Source organism: Trichomycterus rosablanca, chromosome 1, assembly GCF_030014385.1.
Source record: "Trichomycterus rosablanca isolate fTriRos1 chromosome 1, fTriRos1.hap1, whole genome shotgun sequence".
Lineage (NCBI taxonomy): Eukaryota > Metazoa > Chordata > Actinopteri > Siluriformes > Trichomycteridae > Trichomycterus > Trichomycterus rosablanca.
The window spans coordinates 76,223,631-76,248,452 of NC_085988.1; the positions used below are offsets into that span (position 1 = coordinate 76,223,631).

The 24,822-nt window shown below is 39.5% G+C and overlaps 1 protein-coding gene across 1 annotated transcript in view; it reads left to right on the top strand.

Annotated features, from left to right (window-relative positions):
* The first annotated feature begins 3,301 nt into the window (after positions 1–3,301).
* The window catches only part of kiaa0930, a 64,301-nt gene continuing 42,780 nt past the window's right edge, over positions 3,302–24,822 (top strand). Inside the window, exon 1 of the mRNA XM_062996445.1 lies at positions 3,302–3,656. Coding sequence (XP_062852515.1) covers positions 3,512–3,656 — 145 coding nt within the window. The 5' untranslated portion in view covers positions 3,302–3,511. The remainder of the gene's footprint in view (positions 3,657–24,822) is intronic.

A 24,822-nucleotide genomic window follows, 5' to 3' on the forward strand; every position in this document is an offset into this window, starting at 1 on the left:
ATTTGCTACAGAATGAATGTTGTATGTGAGTGGAGACTGCAGATGCAGTTAAGAGAAATTAGACATATGTACATTGTACATTACATAAATTACAACTTAGCTGAGATCCGAGTTCAAATCTCAGCTATGTTATCGACCAGCCAGGTGCCTACACAGACACAAAATTGGCTATGTGTCTGTAGAGTACAGGGATTTATCCTCAGTGCTTCAATAACAGCCTCTGGAACTGGTTGAGGCATCTGCACCAGGGGTGGTTGGCAGTGCATAGTGCACAATACTAGCAGGTAAAAAGAAACAGTCTGTGTCAATGTGTTGGAAGGGCTGTGTGACAGTCTACTCTCGTCCCTGGTCAGAGGTGAAGGCAGCAGCAGAAGAAGCAAGGTTGCAATTGGAAAGGATTAGACTGGGGTGGAAAAAAATAATCAAGAAAGGGGAAAAAAAACCTTGTTACTTCAGCTCGCAGACTAAAAATAATAAAGGTCAGAGAAAAAATGAGAAGTTCTTCAAAAAAGAGTTCATGACTGACCTGAAAACAGCATAAACAACAATTATGCAGTGTAAAATAAACTACAACTAAATAATCTCAGTTTCTACATTCAGTTATACACTCACATACAGTTTTTCATTTCCTTCAGTTATACAGAGATGCACATCTTAAATTTGCACACAAGCATACAGACAAATCAGAACAATGGTCCAATTAAATGAAAATAATTTTAGTAAATAATAACTTTTGTCAAAAATGTTTCATGTATGGAGTAGGAAAGGTTTTGTTTATGATTTCAAAAACACTATATCCACAGTAAAATATAGCATGGAGAGCATCATAACTCAGCTAAGTTTTTTAAATGTAATTTATAATGTACATATACAGTATCTAATTTCTCATAACTGCATCGACAGTCTTCGACAGTCATCGACTCACAACATTCATTCTGTAGCACATGGCCTCTCTGATGTGTGAAGCAATCAAGTTTCTCTTTTTACCAGCCAGTGACAGATTCCTATATAGAGCTGTAGGATGCATAAGGAAACATGTTAGCCTGAAGTGTTTGTGTGTGACACCTATCTGATGAAAGAGTAGGAGTTGCTATTGCAGTGGCAACAAGGCAATTTTGTATGTGGCATGTCAGACCAGGCCAGTGGTACTGCTGAGACTTGAACCCAGTTTCCGGTGATGGTGAAATAAATGGTGGTAAAATATGTTAAGGTACTTGCTACAGGCGCTTTGTCCAAGGCCTTATGCCTAGTGTTTCCAGGTGGCACAGAACCCACTGTGATGCTGACTGTATTGACTTGGTTAATAAAATAAAATAAATGTTGTTGTTGTTTCACATTGAATGTGTGTTCCAGTTGTTGTTTCTGCTGGAAGGCTGTGTTACTTATTTTATGGTCTGGTTACTTTTAGGAAAGACAATTATTTTTAACAACTGGACTATATAATCAGAATGACTGAGTCCCAAATTTTCCCAGCTGTCCTTCATTAGTTTACAGTGAAGTAATGCTTGAAGCAATGGTGTGTATATGCTATGGAATTTACTATAAGAACCAGCAAACATCCAATTGATAGTCTTAAGCACTGTGCTACCACCCTACCTACTGCCCCATTTACAATAGCCTCAATAGTCTTAAGCACTGAGCTACCACCCTACCTACTGCCCCATTTACAACAGCCTCAATAGTCTTAAGCACTGAGCTACCACCCTACCTACTGCCCCATTTACAATAGCTTCAATAGTCTTAAGCACTGAGCTACCACCCTACCTACTGCCCCATTTACAACAGCCTCAATAGTCTTAAGCACTGAGCTACCACCCTACCTACTGCCCCATTTACAATAGCTTCAATAGTCTTAAGCACTGAGCTACCACCCTACCTACTGCCCCATTTACAATAGCCTCAATAGTCTTAAGCACTGAGCTACCACCCTACCTACTGCCCCATTTACAATAGCCTCAATAGTCTTAAGCACTGAGCTACCACCCTACCTACTGCCCCATTTACAACAGCCTCAATAGTCTTAAGCACTGAGCTACCACCCTACCTACTGCCCCATTTACAATAGCTTCAATAGTCTTAAGCACTGAGCTACCACCCTACCTACTGCCCCATTTACAACAGCCTCAATAGTCTTAAGCACTGAGCTACCACCCTACCTACTGCCCCATTTACAATAGCTTCAATAGTCTTAAGCACTGAGCTACCACCCTACCTACTGCCCCATTTACAATAGCCTCAATAGTCTTAAGCACTGAGCTACCACCCTACCTACTGCCCCATTTACAATAGCCTCAATAGTCTTAAGCACTGAGCTACCACCCTACCTACTGCCCCATTTACAACAGCCTCAATAGTCTTAAGCACTGAGCTACCACCCTACCTACTGCCCCATTTACAATAGCTTCAATAGTCTTAAGCACTGAGCTACCACCCTACCTACTGCCCCATTTACAATAGCCTCAATAGTCTTAAGCACTGAGCTACCACCCTACCTACTGCCCCATTTACAATAGCCTCAATAGTCTTAAGCACTGAGCTACCACCCTACCTACTGCCCCATTTACAATAGCCTCAATAGTCTTAAGCACTGAGCTACCACCCTACCTACTGCCCCATTTACAATAGCCTCAATAGTCTTAAGCACTGAGCTACCACCCTACCTACTGCCCCATTTACAATTGCCTCAATAGTCTTAAGCACTGAGCTACCACCCTACCTACTGCCCCATTTACAATTGCCTCAATAGTCTTAAGCACTGAGCTACCACCCTACCTACTGCCCCATTTACAATTGCCTCAATAGTCTTAAGCACTGAGCTACCACCCTACCTACTGCCCCATTTACAATTGCCTTATTCCACTGTTCCACAAGGTACAACCGTGTGACTAAATCAAGAAAAAATAAAATATGAATTTTAAATTAAATATTATTATTTATGATTAAAAAACAGAAACAAAGAAGAAACATGCTTTATGACATGTATTACGTTTTATTTATTTTACGTTATTTACTCGTTCCCTTTAAATTGCCTCTCCGTTGCCCTGCGTTACAGGAAGTATAACGGGTGTTTCCCAGTCTGTTTTTTTCCCTACCTGTTGTCGTGTAAATCCCGCCCACTTTGCTATTATCCTACCAGCAATAGGTACAATTGGTCAATGACAATTTCTAATTTCCGTACTTTGCAGTACAAGCCAATCACAGCGTAGGGGGGCGGGACTAGTCGCAATACGGGTGGGAGAAACACAGAGCGTCGCTGTCAGCTGAGCTTTTGTGTTGCACAAGTCGGAAGTGAGCAGAGAAAAGCAGACGGTGATGATTTTACTGCTCTATATAAGTGAAGTGTCATCCAGTACCGGACAGTGTCAGTGGTGCTGTGGTACATCTTCTACACCTGTGAGTCAGTGCTCATGAATCCTGACTGATTAATCCAGGGTGAACTGTTCTACTCGCCCTGGCTGCAGTAAGTGGCTTCTTCTCTGGCCGCACACACTGACATGAGATCAGTCTGGGCATGGCGTCCTTCTCCACTTACTGTAAAACAGCGGGAGCAGCTGAGGACGAAACCGGCGATCAGGACCAGTCACTGCAGCACATGCTGAAAGCAATCGCTGATGAACGGAACCGACTTAATATCCGACAAGAAATCAGCGGTATCGGTGAGTCCTCTATCACATCCCATCACATCATATCACATCCCATCACATCATATCACATCACTTACTGTTGATGCATCCTCAGGCACACTTAAAAAACCCAGTGCACAAAACCCATTAATGCACAGGACACTTTTATTATTTGTGTATTATATCACATATTACATATCTTTATTATATTTATTACCTACAAGTATTGTACATTAATACTTACATACTTATTTTTTCTAATGTACCTTGAGCTGCTGTAATACTTGACTTTCCCTTTGGAATTAATAAAGTGATCTGTCTGTCTGTCTGTTTTGTCTATCTATCTATCTATCTATCTATCTATCTATCTATCTATCTATCTATCTATCTATCTATCTATCTATCTATCTATCTATCTATCTATCTATCTATCTATCATATTAACTGATTTACTTCTGGAAAATTCTTCTTCTTGTTAAATATAATAACAACAAGAATCTGTCCTTTATTTAATGGACAGAGCTACAAAGAAAACATTTCAAGTGTTCTATTGTTACAATTTTACTTTGTAAATATTATCAAATATAGAATTTAATGCCTGCAAACACTTAGGACAACGTTGAGACACTTTGTAGTAGGTGCTAAGGATACTAATTGTTGCTGTTTTGCGAGTTGAATTGTTGCCCATTCTTGACTGATTCAAGACTTCAGCTGCATAACAGACTGTAATCACCATTGTCTGATTTATTTCTGTATAATGCGCCATACAATTTCAATAGGAGACAGAACTAGACTGCAGGCAGGCCAGTCAAACACATGTACACTGTATCTATGAATCCACACTGTTATAGTGTGTGCAAAATGAGGCCTGGCTTTGTCTTGCTGAAATAACCATGGACTTGCCTTGATGGCAGCATATGTCTCTCTGAAATTTCAATGTACACCTACTTTGTCAGTTTACTAAAGGTTTAAGAGAAATAACAAATAACAGATCATTGTTTGAATTGCATTTCACAAAATCTTACCCAACTTTTTTCAGAAATAGGGTTTGTATATCTACTTCAAATTGTTACGCATTATGTCTTTTGATTTATAAGTATGAGAAAAGTAAGTGTCAGCATTAAGATTTGTTTAAAAAACAAATTGATAAGGAAAATTACTACCGTTAGTAAGCAAAGCTTGGCAATTCAGCTTTAAAATATCTGTGGCAGCAAATTATTATTTTTTTTGCAGCCTTGTGGTTTAATTTTAACCCATGTCATGATGTTTTTACCTTTCTACTTATCTGTGCATGATGGTGTTCTTGGAATCATACAACCCTTGCAACCCTTCCTTCTCCAAACATGACTAGCCGAATTGTCAAAAAGTTCTACTTTTGCACTTGAGCACTGTTCTGATTTGATTAAATGCTTGTGTGCAGTTCTGATGCTCATCTCTTGCAGTGCAGTTAATTGCTTATAGTTCACGTTAACTGTTGTCCCTTCAGTTTTTAGATCATCATGCTCTTTTTGAGTGAAAGGATGCTCCTTTATCTTTTTCATGACCCCCAACCCCCTCCCAAGGCCATAGCCAATCATGTCTGTGTAGACTCCTGGTAGCTGATAGCACTTCAAAGCTTCCAACCCCAGAACTCAGCAGTGGTGGGCTAGCGAAATAGACCACTGTGCTGCCATCAGATAATACAGCTTAAAATGTACTTTTAATTCCTCCACCATTAGATCATGTTTTAAATTATATGCTCATTAGTCATTGTCCATAATGCTTAATCATATACTGTTTACTCATGCACATGGGCGGCACGGAAGGACCTGGGTTTGATCCCCAGGTGGGGCGGTCCGGGTCCTTTCTGTGTGGAGTTTGCATGTTCCTCCCGTGTCTACGTGGGTTTACTCCGGGTACTCCAGTTTCCTCCCACAGTCCAAAGACATGCAAGTGAGGTGAATTGGAGATACTAAATTGTCCATGACTGTGTTCGATATAACCTTGTGAACTGATGAATCTTGTGTAATGAGTAACTACCGTTTCTGTCAAGAATGTAACCAAAGTGTAAAACATAAAATTAAATGTTAAAATCCTCATAAACAAACAAACGAACTCATTCACCTTCAGATCACACTGCTCAATCATATACTGTTATTTTTTTTATTAGATCACTGTCTAATTCTATTATTCTGTTAAAACTGATCTTGCTGTCTTCAGGCAGGCCATACTTAAGTCAGTGCCTCTCCAATTAGCATTCCCACATTCATTGCTAACAGGTGAATAAAATCACCCCATTCAACACCTTTGGTATAAATTATAATGATGCCTTCTTGTCCAACATTAGTGGATGACCTTACTTCAAACAAAATAATAATCAAGCTACCCTATCTGGCCTTCCCTTCCCTGGACACGGTCAGTTGTGTCAGAATAGTCACGCGACCATTTCGGTGGCACTGCTGAGACCTGGGTTTAATTAGGCTGCCATGTGTACCCGAACGCTCAAATGCTTTTTTAAACATCCCCAGACAAGTGGATGCTGTCACAGTTGCCAAAGATTGAGGGGACAACTCTATACTCATTTAAATTGTTTTAAAAAAAAATGGGATGTCCAACAAGCTTGTGGTCAGCTGTACACAAACATTTGACCCTATATTGTAGTACATTTCGTACATGTAGAGTAGCTTGACTTGATGTAAGGTTTCTTTTTTGTTTCATCTTGTATGACTGGACCCTAAGGATTACTGTTACATCCACAAAAAGTACTCATCATTCACCTTCCCTTCTAAATAATTCATCTGAGATGAACAAAACATTAATGGTACCCCACCATGATGAAGGTACATGAAGGTTCATTTGATTATTTTGTTTGTCTGTCATGATAAGGCTTGATTAGATCACACTGGTATTGAATACTCCATCAGATGATCCTGAGGTGGCCTCTACCCATGACACTCGGAATGATGGCTGGTTGACCGCATCAGTCATTATACGTCACTGCACGCTCAGTCATGTCACACTGCGTAAGCAGTAACATGTTATACGTCCTTTATCAAATGTTCTAGCTGCTGACATTCTCAGTCCAATACTGCTGACACTGTTTTAATAATATATTACTGTTTTATCAATTACATCATATTCTGCCTAGTCTAATGAGATCATACAGTTCAGCAGGGGAGCGCTACTGATGCCTGATCTTTTTCCATTTCTATTTTCATTTACAGTATTTAACAGACACATTCAATCAAAGTGACTTACAAATTACTTTGAAACCAGCAATCTATTGATCAATAGTCCAGTTCATTAACCACCAACATACCACTGCAGTTTTCCAGTCACAGAAAGGTTTTTGAGTTATTATATTCATATAGTGCCCCTTTCTGTATTTTCCGGTTCCGGTGGAGGAAAACGGTATTATTTAATACTGATTGGCCCTTTAAAAAAAGTAATTGCCCCTTTAATTAACCAATCAGTTTAATTGGGCAATAATAATAATAATAATAATAATAATAACAATAATAATTGGATTTAATTTGACCAGGCACCCAGGCTTGATTACTGTAAGCTCTGTTGAATCAGAACAGCAATATAAATTAGGAAAAAGAAATATATCAATAATAATAACAAACAATATAATACTATATACTGTATATAATATGTTACCATATACTATATATAATATGTATTTAATTTAGTGTTTGTATGGCGCAGTGGTCTATTATACTAGCTATCAGCCAGTCAGGCATCTACACGGACAGTATTGGCTATATCTGTCCTGCGATAGATTGGTAACCTGTCCAAGCTATTCCTGCCTTGCACCCAGTGTTTCCCAACTACAAATCTTACCAGGATACAGTGGTTAATAAAAATGAAAATGAAATTAAATTTAGTGTCATCTCATTTATTTAAATTATTTATAAAACAAGCGTAGACTGTATGATAAAATTTCACATTACAAAACGAGGCCCTGTGATGTATTGGTGTCCTGTCCAGGGTGTGTTTTTGCATTGCACCCAGTGATTCCAGGAAGCTGGACCCACTATGACCTGACCAGGATAAATTGGTACAAATGATATGAAAAAAAACAAAACTGATCTGTCATTAGATCAGAAGGCTGTATCTGTGACTACTGCTTTCAGGTTCTATGCTCATTATATTGTCCCAGACATAATGGATACACAAGGTTACAGTACGCCTATTAACAGCCTGAATTAGAATTTTCTCTCATTATTAGTCCTGGCACCCAGTCTGGATCCTATTAACAATTTTAATTACGTTTGCATCCTACTTCACTCACCAGGTGTGTATCATTATATTAAAGTGAATTATCATATAAAAGGACATTTGAATTAAAGTCCTCCTTAGAGCTGCAAAGCAGAGGGTTATAAATATAAACAGAATTCTAAAAAGAACAGCTTTTATTTGCTGGTGGAGGGGTGCGTGCTCAGAACTATCTGTTTGTAGGCCACGCAGCATCACGTCTTTCAGAGGTGCAAGTGTGTTTACGTAATGCTTACTACCACACAGTACAAACTAAAATGATATTGATTATTAAATGTCTGTTATTTGGAGCAGACATTTTTAACACAGAACTACAGCCGTTCTTAATTATAGGATTTTGTACAGCCTATTAATTAATACACTGATCAACCATAACATTAAAATTACCTCCTTGTTTCTACACTCACTGTCCATTTTATCAGCTCCACTTAGCATATAGGATCACTTTGTAGTTTACAATTACTGACTGTAGTCCATCTGTTTCTCTACATACTTTTTTAGCCTGCTTTCACCCTGTTCTCCAATGGTCAGGACCCCCACACAGCCACCACAGAGCAGGTATTATTTAGGTGGTGAATGATCTCAGCACTGCAGTGACACTGACATGGTGGTGGTGTGTTAGTGTGTGTTGTGCTGGTATGAGTGGATCAGACACAGCAGCGCTGCTGGAGTTTTTAAATTTCACTCACTGTCCACTCTATTAGACACTCCTACCTAGTTGGTCCACCTTGTAGATGTGAAGTCAGAGACGGTCGCTCATCTATTGCTGCTGTTTGAGTTGGTCATCTTCTAGACCTTCATCAGTGGTCACAGGACGCTGCCCATGGGGCGCTGTTGGCTGGATAATTTTGGTTGGTAATTGTAGAACTACAAAGTGTTTCTATATGGTCAGTGGAGCTGTTAAAATGGACAGTGAGTGTAGAAACAAGGAGGTGGTTTTAATGCTACGGCTGATCAGTGTATTTACTTTTGAACAGTGCCTTTTGTTGTACTTTCTACAATGTAAACTACAAAAGGCACAAGCAAGGCAACAGTGCTTTAATTATGAGTTTAAAAAGGGAAGGTGCATTGTCAGGCCATCCAAATATGAACTGATCCCTTATTAGTAAATAATTATTATTTTTCGGATATGTTTCTTTTTTACATTTACATTTACGGCATTTAGCAGACGCTTTTATCCAAAGCGACTTACAGTCTAAGCAATTGAGGGTTAAGGGCCTTGCTTAAGGGCCCAACAGTTGCAACCTGACAGTGGTGGGGTTTGAACCAGCGACCTTCTGCTTACTTGTCCAGTACCTTAACCGCTAGGCTACAACTGCTCTTTCTTAAATGCATGAGAACTACAGTAGAAAGCAGACTAGGAGAAAAGTATAGACTGTAATATTTGATTGTGACAAGACCAGCCCATAAAGAACTAAAAGTGTTTCAATGGACAGTAGTCCAGTACCAAAGATTTTAATTCTAGTACCTGTGCAGGTTTGGCACTCAGGAACAGGAAATTAAATCCTGAACTAGCTTTGTTTGGCAAAGATCAAATTAAAGGTCATGTCATTACTCCGTCATCACTTTGTGATGGTTGGCTACACAGATGGGTCAGCTTTCTCTATTGCTGTCTGTGTCATGTTGCTTGTATCAGACTAGCCCCTGACTAGTTCAGTACAGCTTATTCTTGGTCCTTCCACAAGTCCTGTTATAACACTGCCTTCAGGGTTGTCATGAGGATGCCTCATCACATGCACAAAGCAACGTAACTTGCAGGAGATAATGTGATTCAGTAGCTCCTAGGTGTGCTAATAAAAGAAAATCGGTTAAACTGTCCTGTAATTGTTTGGGATCTGAGTAGGTTAAAAAGACCTTTGGTTGCTTCAGTGATGTAAACTAAGTAAGTATTCTAGTATAGAGAGCTGGTGTTGAAAGCAACCTTTTAGTATTAAAGATCAAATGCTGTAATAAATAACTAAGGCAGGAAGTAAGGGATTAGGGTTGACATGAGCACATGCACACAGAAGTGCTTTCTAAACTGAGCCAGATCAATGCAACAGAGCTCCAGGCCTGAAGGTCAGCTGGTAAAGAGGAACACAACAAAACCAGGAGTGATTTACCAACACATGAGTATGATTCCTTCGCTACCAGAAAGTGTAATTCACAGTACAGCATGTGCTAAAATGTACTTCCACATCAGTTTTTTTAAATTCTGTTTAGCTGTAGTATGGCTTATCATACATCATACTTAGTATGGCATATCATTACATATGGCATTATCGTACGTCTGTTGCACGTATGATTTTTTTCAGCTAAATGCATTTAATTTAAATTCAGAGCGTGTAGATGGAAAGTGAGCTGTAATTATGTTTTTTTTTAAGGGTAAAAAACAAATGGTTCAATACATGCAGGACATACGTCGTTAATCGACCAAAATATGTGAATTGATGGATTAATAGACCTCTCACTTTTACATCTGACGTCAGCATTTATATTGCGAATAACAGGCGAATGTGAATCCTCATTTTAATACAGATTCCTTCACTGTTTTGTTTGTCATAATTCATAAAATTATTTATTGCAAATTACCAGCAAAGCATGCACTAGCGTAACTAAGTTGATTAAAACATCATAGTACACAGAACAAACTGTTATCTTAAAAAAGTGAAATTGTCATTTTTGTAGTTGGCTGTTGCCTTTTTCATCTTTGAAAAACTATTGCTTCAGCTTGTCTTATTTTTTTCCTGTGATTAAGGTTGCCAGATATTTTAGATTTAGAAAAAAGAAGCTTAGTAAACAAGTTATACTGTACTGTAGATTAACTATTTAAAATGATTTATAATTTAAATAATACAATTATTAAATAAAACCAGAATAGTTGTAGCTGTTCATTCATTTGTTAATATATGAGGGATCTTCAAAAAGTTTCCACACTTTTATATTTTTGTTGAAAACGGTGAGGGCGGGAGGAGGAATAATTGGTTGTGTCTGAGAGACTGAGAGAGAGCTTAAAGTCTGGTTTTAGCGCCATCTGATTTCCACCTTTTTGGACGGCTCAGAAAAGCTTTAAAGGGAGGAAGATTTTCACGTGATGATGATGTGAAAGCAGCTGTGCATCAGTGGCTACTCGCTCAACTAAAAACATTTTTTGCTGATGGCATTAAAAAGTTGGTACGACGCTGGGAAAAATGCATCATAAGGTGACTATGTAGAAAAGTGATGTTATATGTTTTTGAAATTCTTAATAAATAGAGTTGAAAAAAAGTGCAGAAACTTTTTGAAGAACCCTCGTATCTGTAACAAGTATATATGTAACATACCCCAGCCATAATCACTAAGCTAAAAAATCAACTGTGCTTTCAAGGTCACTTAATTCAGCAGAAAAATCTGAGACCTGGCAACTGCTCACTCAACAGATGGTCCACACCTGGTTTTGGCTGCTGTTAATTGCTGTAATTAATAATTGACACAGTAGATTAGTGTAATGTATGTTAAGCCACACTTCCAAAATTAGCCTAACCCATTTTGCACAGACTTTATTCTCAACCATAGACTCTTTTTTTTTTTTTTTTGCACAATCCTTTTTCATTTTCATATTCATTAGAAAGGAACCAAATACAGTGTATCACAAAAGTGAGTACACCCCTCACATTTCTGCAGATATTTAAGTATATCTTTTCATGGGACAACACTGACAAAATGACACTTTGACACAATGAAAAGTAGTCTGTGTGCAGCTTATATAACAGTGTAAATTTATTCTTCCCTCAAAATAACTCAATATACAGCCATTAATGTCTAAACCACCGGCAACAAAAGTGAGTACACCCCTAAGAGACTACACCCCTCAATGTCCAAATTGAGCACTGCTTGTCCTTTTCCCTCCAAAATGTCATGTGATTTGTTAGTTTTACTAGGTCTCAGGTGTGCATAGGGAGCAGGTGTGTAGTACAGCTCTCACACTCTCTCATACTGGTCACTGAAAGTTCCAACATGACACCTCATGGCAAAGAACTCTCTGAGGATCTTAAAAGACGAATTGTTGCGCTACATGAAGATGGCCAAGGCTACAAGAAGATTGCCAACACCCTGAAACTGAGCTGCAGCACAGTGGCCAAGATCATCCAGCGTTTTAAAAGAGCAGGGTCCACTCAGAACAGACCTCGCGTTGGTCGTCCAAAGAAGCTGAGTGCACGTGCTCAGCGTCACATCCAACTGGTGTCTCTGAAAGATAGGCGCAGGAGTGCTGTCAGCATTGCTGCAGAGATTGAAAAGGTGGGGGGTCAGCCTGTCAGTGCTCAGACCATACGCCGCACACTACATCAAATTGGTCTGCATGGCTGTCACCCCAGAAGGAAGCCTCTTCTGAGGTCTCTACACAAGAAAGCCCGCAAACAGTTTGCTGAAGACATGTCAACAAAGGACATGGATTACTGGAACCATGTCCTATGGTCTGATGAGACCAAGATTAATTTGTTTGGTTCAGATGGTCTCAAGCATGTGTGGCGGCAATCAGGTGAGGAGTACAAAGATAAGTGTGTCATGCCTACAGTCAAGCATGGAGGTGGGAATGCCATGGTCTGGGGCTGCATGAGTGCAGCAGGTGTTGGGGAGTTACATTTCATTGAGGGACACATGAACTCCAATATGTACTGTGAAATACTGAAGCAGAGCATGATCCCCTCCCTCCGGAAACTAGGTCGCAGGGCAGTGTTCCAGCATGATAATGACCCCAAACACACCTCTAAGACGACCACTGCTTTATTGAAGAGGCTGAGGGTAAAGGTGATGGACTGGCCAAGCATGTCTCCAGACCTAAACCCAATAGAACATCTTTGGGGCATCCTCAAGCGGAAGGTGGAGGAGCACAAAGTCTCGAATATCCGCCAGCTCCGTGATGTCGTCATGGAGGAGTGGAAAAGCATTCCAGTGGCAACCTGTGAAGCTCTGGTAAACTCCATGCCCAGGAGAGTTAAGGCAGTTCTGGGAAATAATGGTGGCCACACAAAATATTGACACTTTAGGAACTTTCACTAAGGGGTGTACTCACTTTTGTTGCCGGTGGTTTAGACATTAATGGCTGTATATTGAGTTATTTTGAGGGAAGAATAAATTTACACTGTTATATAAGCTGCACACAGACTACTTTTCATTGTGTCAAAGTGTCATTTTGTCAGTGTTGTCCCATGAAAAGATATACTTAAATATCTGCAGAAATGTGAGGGGTGTACTCACTTTTGTGATACACTGTATGTCCTGCTAGGTACATGTAAACTTTCCACATAGAATGCGGCTAAACTGTACCTGAAAATAGCTGCAAATCTTTTTTTATAGGTTTTTCTAGGCCTAAGTAAGTCAACATGTAACCTAACTTTTAACACACCTAATTACACATTTGATTTATTGAGTCATAACCATATTTACAATATTTACAAACTATTTACAGTAGTAGTTAGTTAAGACCAGTTTTTCTTTTTCTCTCACTTAATGGCAATAGTTTTAACCTGCTAGTTTCCATTTCTCTTTTTGTAAATGTAAAGTGTGTTTACATAATACTTTCCACATAGCACATACTGAAAATTTAATATAGAATATTAAATGTTTGTAATTTAGACCAGGCATTTTTTAAAGGAACTACAGTCTTTCCTAATTATAGGACTTTTTATGTCATATTCATTTATAAATGTATTTATATTTGAACAGAGCTTTACACTGATCAGCCATAACATTAAAACCACCTCCTTGTTTCTACACTCACTGTCCATTTTATCAGCTTCACTTACCATATAGAAGCACTTTGTAGTTCTACAATTACTGACTGTAGTCCATCTGTTTCTCTGCATGCTTTGTTAGCCCCTTTTCATGCTGTTCTTCAATGGTCAGGACTCTCCCAGGACCACTCCAGAGCAGGTATTTTTTTGGTGGTGGATCATTCTCAGCACTGCAGTGACACTGACTTGGTGGTGGTGTGTTAGTGTGTGTTGTGCTAGTATAAGTGGATCAGACACAGAGTTTTAAACACCTCACTGTCACTGAGACACTGGACTGAGAATAGTCCACCAAAAATATCCAGCCAACAGCGCCCATTGGGCAGCGTCCTGTGACCACTAATGAACATCTCAAAGATGACCAACTCAAACAGCAGCAATAGATGAGCGACCGTCTCTGACTTTACATCTACAAGGTGGACCAACTAGGTAGGAGTGTCTAATAGAGTGGACAGTGAGTGGACACGGTATATTAAAAACTCTAGCAGCGCTGCTGTGTCTGATCCACTCATACCAGCACAACACACACTAACACACCACCACCATGTCATTGTCACTGCAGTGCTGAGAATGATCCGCCACCTAAATAATACCTGCTCTGTGGTGGTCCTGGGAGAGTCCTGACCATTGAAGAACAGGGTGAAAGCAGGCTAAAAAAGTATGCAGCAAAACAGATGGACTACAGTCAGTAATTGTAGAACTACAAAGTGCTTCTATATGGTAAGTGGAGCTGATAAAATGGACAGTGAGTGTAGAAACAAGGAGGTGGTTTTAATGTTATGGCTGATCAGTGTAGTTGGTATAACTGAGATAGGTTCCTAGTTTTGTGCAGGAGAACTGGAAGCTAGACTAGAAAACTATAGACTGTAGTATTTGATTGTGACCAGACTGGCCCACAAAGAACAGAAAGTAGGTTAAAAAGGCCCTCAACTTGCTTCAGTTATGTAATCTCTAATATAATATTCTAGTATAGTGCACTGGTGTAAAGTTAAATATGGCTTTTTATTTAAATAATTAATGCTGATTCTACATTTAACTCCATGACTAGGCTGATATTGAGGATTTTTGCATCACAGTACATTGTGATAGAAACATTTAGATCTTTGCCTCCCTTTAGAAAACAGTGCAGTCGTTTCAGAGTGCTGTACTGAGTGTCTGAAATTATTCGGTTCAGTGACTCTGGCACTAGTGTAGTAAGTGTTCCACAGTGTGTCGGCCAAATTTAAGATCGCTTACTCAGCACTTAGTCACATGATGATGTACACGCCAAGTACAGAAATTAAAGTAATATATCTGGGTAAGGTTAGAATAATGGGTAAGGATAATCAAAGACAAGGCAAACAAAGCATTTATTAAGACTTTATGTATGTAATTGCACAAAACCAGCCCTCATTTGAGATGTTCACATCTTATGTCTACATGTAGTGTAAAAGTTGTTCTCTATATCAGAAGTGTTAAATAATACCAGAGATGCTGACTGGCACTAGTGTAGTAAGTGTTCCACAGTGTGTCGACCAAATTTAAGAGTGCTTACTAAGCACTTAGTCACATGGTGAACACTACAATAATGTAATACTTTAAACTAAGATGTTTACATCTAATGTCTACATGTAGTTTAAAGTCATTATATCAGAAGTGTTAGATATAACCACAGATGCTGACAAAGTTCTGGCAGTATTTGGCCTTGTTTGGCCATATGGTTTTTAGAAGACCATGGCCTCTTCTCCCACTGAGAGGTCCTTCTGGCTTTAAACACAGGGAGTCCTGTAACAGCCTGACTGTACTTTGTCCTGTTCTGAACAAATCAGATTGATATAGATCCCAAAAAATGAAAATAAAGCTTTATATTTTAATAGCTTAAAACAAATATTCATTCCCATAAGAACATCATGTCTTTACCAATGTTAACTTTTCCCAAGGTTGTGATGTTAATCTCATTATAAATACAGATACAAACAGATTACTACATTTTTTTTTGCATAGACCATTCTGTATAAGTAGCAAAACCATTAGCATCACCAACTCCAGTGTGCAAATGTGCTTTACGTGTCAGATGAAATTTAAGGCTCTTGGCGAGCAAAATTCAGAACACTGTCGTATTTTAAATGAGGTTCAGAGCTATTATTAGACTGGTGCTTCTATCAATGTGTCTGCTCAGTGCACTGCATCATTAGCCGCTGTGCTCTGGCTGGAGTATTTGGGATTAGTTTCAGTTTAGAGCTCAACAGTAAACATGTTATCTAAGTTCATCACAGCAAGTTAATGATTAGTGATAATATACAGTCTTACACACAAGTTTCCTGGTCACTTCTTAATCTCTGTGAACACTTCCTCTACATAGAAGAAAACTTTACACATCTCAGTCCACAATTCCTGTTTAGTAACTCATTATTGCTTAGTTAACATATTGGGGGGGAGGGGTGCTCAGGTGGCGGAGTGGTAAAACACGCTAGCATACCAGAGCTGACATTTCGAACTCGTCTGGGCGTCTACATTAACAGCGTTTGGCTGTTGTTCATACAGGATGGGAGCCGGATAGGGACCTCATGCAATTACAACCTCTGCTGGCTGATTGATGGCGCTTGCACAAGACTCGAGGAATAATGTGGATGGGGTGTGACTCTCCGTACACAAAGCTGATCCGCATATGAACTCACCTCATGCAGGTGAAAAGATGCAGTCAGCTACTGCACACGCGTCTCGTTCTCCTCAATCAGGGCGGGGATCGGCATCATTGGAGAGGAAGCATATTGCAGTTGGGTAATTTGACGCGCTAAAAGTCGGGAGAATAAAGGAAGAAAATGCATACACAAAAATTTAAAAAAGAAAAACATATTGTGGGGGATAAATTTTTTTTTTATATTTTATGTTTTACCCGGTATGTGAAATTCATTAAGTTAAAAAAGAGCGCACTACAAGAGTGGCTCAGTGGATCAATGGGTAGCACTGTCATCTCACAGCAAGAAGGTTCTGGGTTCGATTTCCAGGTGGAGCAATCTGGGTCCTCTCTGTTTGGAGTTTGCATGTTATCTTCCTGTCTGTGTGGGTTTCTTCTGGGATCTATGGTTTCTGCCCACAGTCCAAAAACATGCAGTTTTAATTGATTTAATTGATTAGATTAACTGGAAATACAAAATTGCCCTAGGTGTGTGTGTGTGTTTGCCCTGTGATGGTTTTGTGACCTGTCCAGGGTGTTTACTACCTTGCGCCCAATATATCTGACCCACCGTGACCCTGAATAGGATAAAGCGGTGGTAAAAAAAGACAAGGAATGAATGATGTGCACTACAATTTGCAGACAAATAACATTAATTGTTGTCCAATGTGGATTTGTTTACTTATTTTCATTAAAAAAATCAGCAGTTTCACCAGAGCTGGGATCTGTATCAAATATTAGCTCTGCCATCCGGCTGGGCTGGGCGGCCACATGAACAACGATTGGCTGTTGTTCAGGGTTGGAAAAGCCAGACCAGGCTTCCTCATAACTGGTGCAATTAGGACCTCTGCTGGCTGATTGATGGCGCCTGCGCAGAGTTGGGGAATAATGCTGATCAGGGTGTGGCTCTCCATGCACAAGGCTGATCCACATATGAACTCACCTCATGCAGGTGAGAAGATGCAGTCGGTACTGCTCACGTGTCGGAAGGGGCGTGTGTCAGTTGCGAAGCTACTCAGTCAGCAGTGGAGGGTTGTATCGGTAGAGGTAAAGTGTAACGCAACCAGGGTAACTGGATACAATTAAATTAGGGGGGAAAATCGGGGGGGGGAATTGGAGAAAAAGAGGAAGAAAAAATCAGCAGTGTAAGGGTTGTTTAAGCATTTGCTACTGCTCAGATAACTAACCAAGTTTTTTACACACTGTCAAAATGGTAAATTATCTGAGTTTGAATAGTCGAGTTCTTCCTTTATGATTGTGCTGATTCTGTTCTAATTCACAAGTGCCTCTGCTTCTCCTGTCACAAGTTCCTCTTTGTCACTTAATCATAATGCGTTTCTCACACGATGTTGTGAACTTGCATTTTTGGTGTGATTACTTTTTCTGTTCCTCTATAAGCCCTGTTTTTTAGTGCTACCCAAATACTTGGATCGATCTTTTTTTTTTTTTACCTATATAGTGATCCATAAAGCATGATTTATGTAACACTAATGATCTAATAGATTAGACAGTGCATTCATGCCGCCCACAGAACAGACTGTAACTAATATTATGAATTGCTGTCTAGCCGAAGTCAGTCATTGTTAAGCCTGAAAATCAATTCATGCTGATGTACAATGCATCAAGCAGTTCAGATAACTCATTTTGTTGTGGAATTTCTACAACATATGATTTACAACAACAGTGTTAGGTAAAGCCCCGAAGGCCCAGTCACACTGGGTTTTTTGTGGGTGAAATGTCACTTTGGGTCTCAGCAGTGCTACCGGCCTGGTCAGGTGCTTTACAAGAACAGTTAGCTGTCTGACAGGGTGAAGGCTTGATGGGAGAATCAGCTGCTTTATGTCCTCAGGAGACATTTACTCATTGTAGTTCACATAGGCAACATTTGTAGAACATAATCCAAGTAAAACCATGGTAAAAGTATTTTTTTTCCACTGGTCACTTTAGTACTTGGTAAAAAGGTCATTCTGTTCTTTAGTCTTGGTTTAAAGACAGCAAGATACCTAGCTATTCAAGAGGTCCTAGAACAGCTTTAAAAGTCTGAGTTCTGAGAGGTAAATGCAGTTGAGCCAGGCTTTCATCTTGAAGTGTATGAAGTAGGGCTGGGCGATTTTCACGATTAATTCGGTTAATTCGCATGAACGTTTTCACCCGATGTTAGAATGTGACAATCGCGATTGTTTACATACTTTATATTTTAATTAAAATACCAACATGTCACGAAGCAGAAACTGACCAGACGCTCGCGGAATATAAATCAGGGAAAGTTTAATATAAAAAGGGCGAAAACAGTGTACAAAATCAGGTAGAGTCCAAAACCAGCGAAAACCAAAACAGTAAACGAAAGACAACAAGGATTATACACGGTAACGGTTAGATTCAGTTATAAGGAGCGCAAACACGATCGGCAAAACGAGACACAAACAGAAGAGTTTAATTAAGATTCACTAAATCAAACACCGCTGAACTGAATCAAAATACAGAGCCGATGAGCGCGATCAGGAAAGTAACGAATTACATTTACTCGCGTTACTGTAATTGAGTCGTTTTTTTTGTGTACTTGTAGTTTTTAAAGTAGATTTTACAGCCTGTAATTTTACTTTTACTTAAGTATGTTTTGTACTAAGAATTGTAATTCGCTACATTTTAAATCACATCCGTTACTGAGTAAAAAAAATCGCGTCTGGGAAACTGCGGCAGTGAATTCTGCGATAGAGAGTCTGATCTTTCGTTTCGGTTCCTTTTAAAGAGCTGTATGTATGTAACGACTCCCAAATGCGCGAATCGGTTCCTTTATTTTGGCTTAAAGGGCCGTTCAATAGAATCGAATCATTCTAAGACACATAATAGTGGTTAATACAGTTTGAAAGTTTTATGGGACTAAAATGACACATTACACATCCTTAAATGTTTAAAATGTTGTATCCACCCCCCAAATCACAAGAGGACAAAATCAAAGCTGAGCTGAGTGATCACTTGATGCCCTCCCCCAATGTAGATACTGATACAGACTCACTCAGTGGTGGAAACAGCACAGTACAGGCTCGTGTTCCTTTTAAGAAACCTGTAAAGAACTTTTTGTAGTTTTTTTCCTAATGTAAGGAGGTTCTGCTGAACATTATTTAAAATAAAAGTTGTTTGTGAGCTGTTCTTAGATATAGATAGATAAGGATATAAATAATTTAGATCTATTTTGTTTTAATTATTGTTAATTATTGTGATATCGTTATTGTTATAAAGTTTGAGTCCCTTAAAAGGATAATTATAGGTGGTGCTGTTACTATTTTTGCACTTCTGCAGCCTTTAATTACAATGCAAAAAAATTAATTTGAGTCTTATTTTAATTGCATTATACAAGAACAAAAAAATCGAAATCGTAATCGACAATCGGGTATCATTTTAAAATTTTTTTAAAATTTTTTTTTTTTTTTGCTAAATCGCCCAGCCCTAGTATGAAGTACAGATTATTTTGCATCCCATTCTCTGTGATGTGTGACTATAAAAGATTTATTTTCAGATCTTCAGGTTCAATGCACTTTGGTTTATATGCATATTTAATTTTTGAAAAAAGCTTGTTTTCCTGATGTCAACATTGTTCCTAATTTCCAAACTTGCACTTTATGAATTTAAAGTCATATGAACTGCCTGGTAATTATATTTTCTTGTGTGAATGGTGTTGATGAATCACTGCAGAAACATGTAAACATTTATATACTTCTTCTTAACATTTTTAAAACAATTAAAACCAAACTATTAACACATCAGTGTTCTATAAAGCAGTTTTATTTATAAAAAAAAAGATTCCATCAAGCCTTTTATAATATAAATCTCACTCATTTTGCCATCAAAGTTACACAGTCACCTTAAAAGTTTTAGATTATGTTAGTTGCATTCCTGTGATGGATAATTACTGCTGTGCCACCCAAGCGCTACAAGATTAATATAGGTGGTAATCTGATAACCTTGTCATTTAATTTGATAGTCGTGTTTTACAAATCTACATTTTGTATTTTAATGTTAGTTTTCCACACCACTGCAGATAAATGATTTATTTGGTATTGATTGTTGGATAAGGCAAGGTAAATGTGTTCTTATAGCTGGTTTAAAGACTGACCTTGCTTATTTAGCTGACCTTCACAGACTATTAACCGAGTTTTATGTCAACAAGGCTTTAAAGCTTTATTAGATTAAACCAGTTTAATGTAGTGATCATGTCTGTAATGTAGAATGAACACAATTAGCAACACTAGTTCAGGTTATGTCATAAATCTCACTCATTTTGCCATCAAAGTTATATGGTCACCTTAAAACAGTGGAGATTTCTCTAAGACTGCAAGGGAAGCTCAGCTTCCCCTAAAATGTCAAAATTAAATGGTCAAATATGTACAGTTGTGTTAACATTTCATTGACTACAAATGCGTTAGAACACGTTCATCTTGAAGACGAGTTCGTTCAGAATCAGCTACTTATCACAAATCGACTGACTCGATTTTGTGAACTCCCGTAGCGTCAATGCATTTGCCCGTAGAAGCTGAGCATCTATTCACTTCAATGGGACTGCATGGAAAGGTTTTTTTCATTGCTTCGAAACTCGCCAGTCATTGGATAAATGCCACGATTTTGTCTGGATGCGGAGCTTCTGCAAGATGATTGGAGGATCAGTCGAAAGGCTGAATCCCGTTTTCATTGACAGCTATTTTGAGATCTACACGTCACTTAATCACTGGGAGCTTCAGTCCCATCGCGGGTTTTGCGAATGAAGTCGAAAGACAAACTGTAACCCATTTCTTGGTATTTGCTTGATTGATCATTAGATCACGTTGGCTTAGTGAGTAGCACTGTCGCCTCACAGCAATAAGGTCCTGGGTTCGATCCCCAGGCGAGGTGGTCCGGGTCCTTTCTGTGTGGAGTTTGCATGTTCTCCGTGGGTTTACTCTGGGAGCTCCGGTTTCCTTCCACAGTCCAAAAACATGCAGTCAGGTTAATTGGAGACATAAGTTAATTGCCCTATAAGTGAATGGGTGTGTATGTGTATGTTTGTCTGCCCTGCGATGGACTGGCGTCCCGTCCAGGGTGTTACTCGCACACAGGATTCATTTTAAAGTGCTTTTATTTGTTTTTAAAGCGCTTAATGGTCAAGCCCCGGCTTATCTCAGTGGTATGCTTTCTCCCGCAACCGCACAGCGATCTTTAAGATCAGCCACTCAGAATTTGTTGACTGTTCCTAGGGCTCGTTTGAAGCTAAAAGGTGATCGTGCATTTGCAGTTTATGCTCCGAGGCTATGGAACACTCTACCTCCTAATATTCGACAAGCACCTTCGGCCGCTGTTTTTAAATCACTCCTAAAAACATACCTTTATAAGCTGGCATTTGAACAGTGAGGAGCTGTGTTAATTTTAATTGTTTAGTCTATTTGTATTTGTTTTATTTTGTCTCTTTCTCTGTATTTTTATTTGGTTCTTACTTTTTTAATATAATGTTGTGTTATGTATGCTTTTCGATGTACAGCACTTTGGTCAACGTAAGTTGTTTTAAGAGTGCTTTATAAATAAAATTTACTTACTTACTTACTTACTTACTGTGTGAAAAGCTGGGATAGGCTCCAGCACCCCCCGCGACCCTAATTGGGTAAACGGATAAGAAAATGAATCAATGATGATAGGATTAGAAAGATAAATGTTTTCTAACAGCTGGTTTAAAGGCTGACCTTGCTTAGTTGGCTGAACTAGTTACCAGTTTTTATAACATCCAATTTTGAACTGGTTCATAGACAAGCTTATAGCGACCCAGCATAGTATAAAACATTGAGTTTTATGTCAACAAGACTTTAAAGCTTTATTACAATTAAAACAGGTTAATGTGTAGTGATCATGGCAGTAATGTAGAATGAACACAATTAGCAGAACTAGTTCAGGATTCAAGCTTGCAAACAAAGTCAATAACTTACACTGTATTACAAGACTGAACTTGCTAAACATGCTAACCAAATAATAGAAATAAAGCCAGTATGCCGCTCAGGTGGTGAAGCGGTAAAAAGACACGCTGCAACCAGAGCTGGATTCTGAGTACCTCTTATCGAATCCAGCTCTGCTTCACCGGTTTGAGGCTGAGTGGCTGTATGAGCAACGATTGGCCGGTTGCTCAGTTGGGGGGTGGGACAAAGAACTGGATGTGGGTCTCTCTCTGTCAGAATGCGATTACGACCTCTGCCGGCTGATTAGAGGCACCTGCACAGAGATGAGGAAGAGTGCCCTTAGGGTGTGTCTTTCCGCATGCAACGCTGGGTGGCGCCAAACTCGTCAATGTGTGGGTGGCAAAAATGCATCCGGCTACTGCTCATGTTTCGGAGGGAATATGGGTTAGCTTCGATCTCCTCGGTCAGGGCAGGGTTCGGCATAGACAGAGAGGAAGCACGATGCAAATTGAACAATTGGATGCGCTAAAAGGGGAGAAAAAGGGGAAAAAAAGAAAGAAATAAAGCCAGTATTGTAAAAAGCTCTTCAGGGCAACATTTTTAGTTAATATTACATGATCAGCCACGTCAATTTTATACTGGGGCATTATGCAAAATATGTGAATATTTTATTGTAATGTGCAGAGGTTAATATGCAGTGAGATTTCACACTGATGCGTAACAGCTTCCTGTGTTGTGCTTTAAATAGTTTAAGTGATTAATAGTTTCCCTGTTTCTGATTTGTGTGTGATGATATTAATGCGATTTTTTTACAGAAAGCAAGCTGATTCATAAAGCGAAGGATCACCCAAAGAGGATGGGTCCTGTTGAGTCGGGTTTATCTTAAGGCTTCTTTCTTGTAATATTTAGGAAGTTTTTCTTTGCTCTTGTTGCCCTAGGCTTGCTCATCAGGGGGGTTTGGTTCTGGAATCTGTAAAGTTGCTTTGAGACCATGTCTACTGGAAAAGCACTATAAAATGAATTTGACATGACTAAAAGTTTCCCAGTTTGAGTTAGAACTTGCACGCTCTCCCAAGAAGAAGGTACATCTATAAGCAGAGTACATACTGTACACTATATTGCCAAAAGTATTCGCTCATCTGCCTTCACACGCATATGAACTTGAGTGATCCCATTCTTAATCCATAGGGTTTAATATGATGTCGGCCCACCCTTTGCAGCTATAACAGCTTCAACTCTTCTGGGAAGGCTTTCCACAAGGTTTAGGAGTGTGTTTATGGGAATTTTTGACCATTATTCCAGAAGCGCACTTGTGAGGTCAGACACTGATGTTGGATGAGAAGGTCTGGCTCACAGTCTCCGCTCTAATTCATCCCAAAGGTGTTCTATCGGGTTGAGGTCAGGACTCTGTGCAGGCCAGTCAGGTTCTTCCACACCAAACTCGCTCATCCATGTCTTTATGGACCTTGCTTTGTGCACTGGTGTGCAGTCATGTTGGAACAGGAAGGGGCCATCCCCAAACTGTTCCCACAAAGTTGGGAGCATGAAATTGTCCAAAATCTCTCGGTATGCTAAAGCATTAAGAGTTCCTATCATTGGAACTAAGGGGCCGAGCCCAACTCCTGAAAAACAGCTCCACACCATAACTCCCCCTCCACCAAACTTTACACTTGGCACAGTGCAGTCAGACAAGTATCGTTCTCCTGGCAACCGCCAAACCCAGACTCGTCCATCGAATTGCCAGACGGAGAAGCGTGATTTGTCACTCCAGAGAACACGTCTCCACTGCTCTAGTGTCCAGCGGTGGCGGCGTTCTTTACACCACTGCATCTGACGCTTTGCATTGCGCTTGGCAATGTAAGTCTTGGATGCAGCTGCTTGGCCATGGAAACCCATTCCATGAAGCTCTCTACACACTGTTCTTGAGCTAATCTGAAGGCCACATGAAGTTTGGAGGTCTGTAGCGATTGACTCTGCAGAAAGTTGGCGCTGGAGTAACACGCTGGAATTCACTGAGCTCCTGAGAGTGACCCATTCTTTCACAAATGTTTGTAGAAGCAGTCTGCATGCCTAGGTGCTTGGTTTTATACACCTGTGGCCATGGAAGTGATTGGAACCATTACTTATTTGTTGATTATTGGTTAATGATTAGCTTCTACACCCTTCTACAAAGATCAGTCAGTAAGTGTTTGTCATGAATTGATTGAAGTCATGTATTGTATCCAGATTGCATCATTAACAACAAAGCCAGGCTCGTGATTCTTCTTGAGGTCTATGCTTCACTACCACACAAAGTGATGGTCATCTCATTACTGAAAGAATCAGTGTGCCCTGCAGTGATGTCCTCTTTGTTCTCCCAGTATGCTCTCAGAGTCCACTTCTCATTTTTATTGTCCATTCTCTTTTAGCTTCTCTCTCTTTCCAATTGATGTCTTTGCAGGATTAATGGCTGGTAATTACTGCAGTTTAATATTGTAGCTGTACTGGAATGAAAAAGTATGTGAGTTAGTCATGGCAATGTGCCCAGTCGTTTCCAGCTTTGGTGGCAGTCTGATGGTTGCTCTGAATATTGAAGCTTCTGTTATTTATTTAGGTTTTAGAGCCACACTGCTGATCGC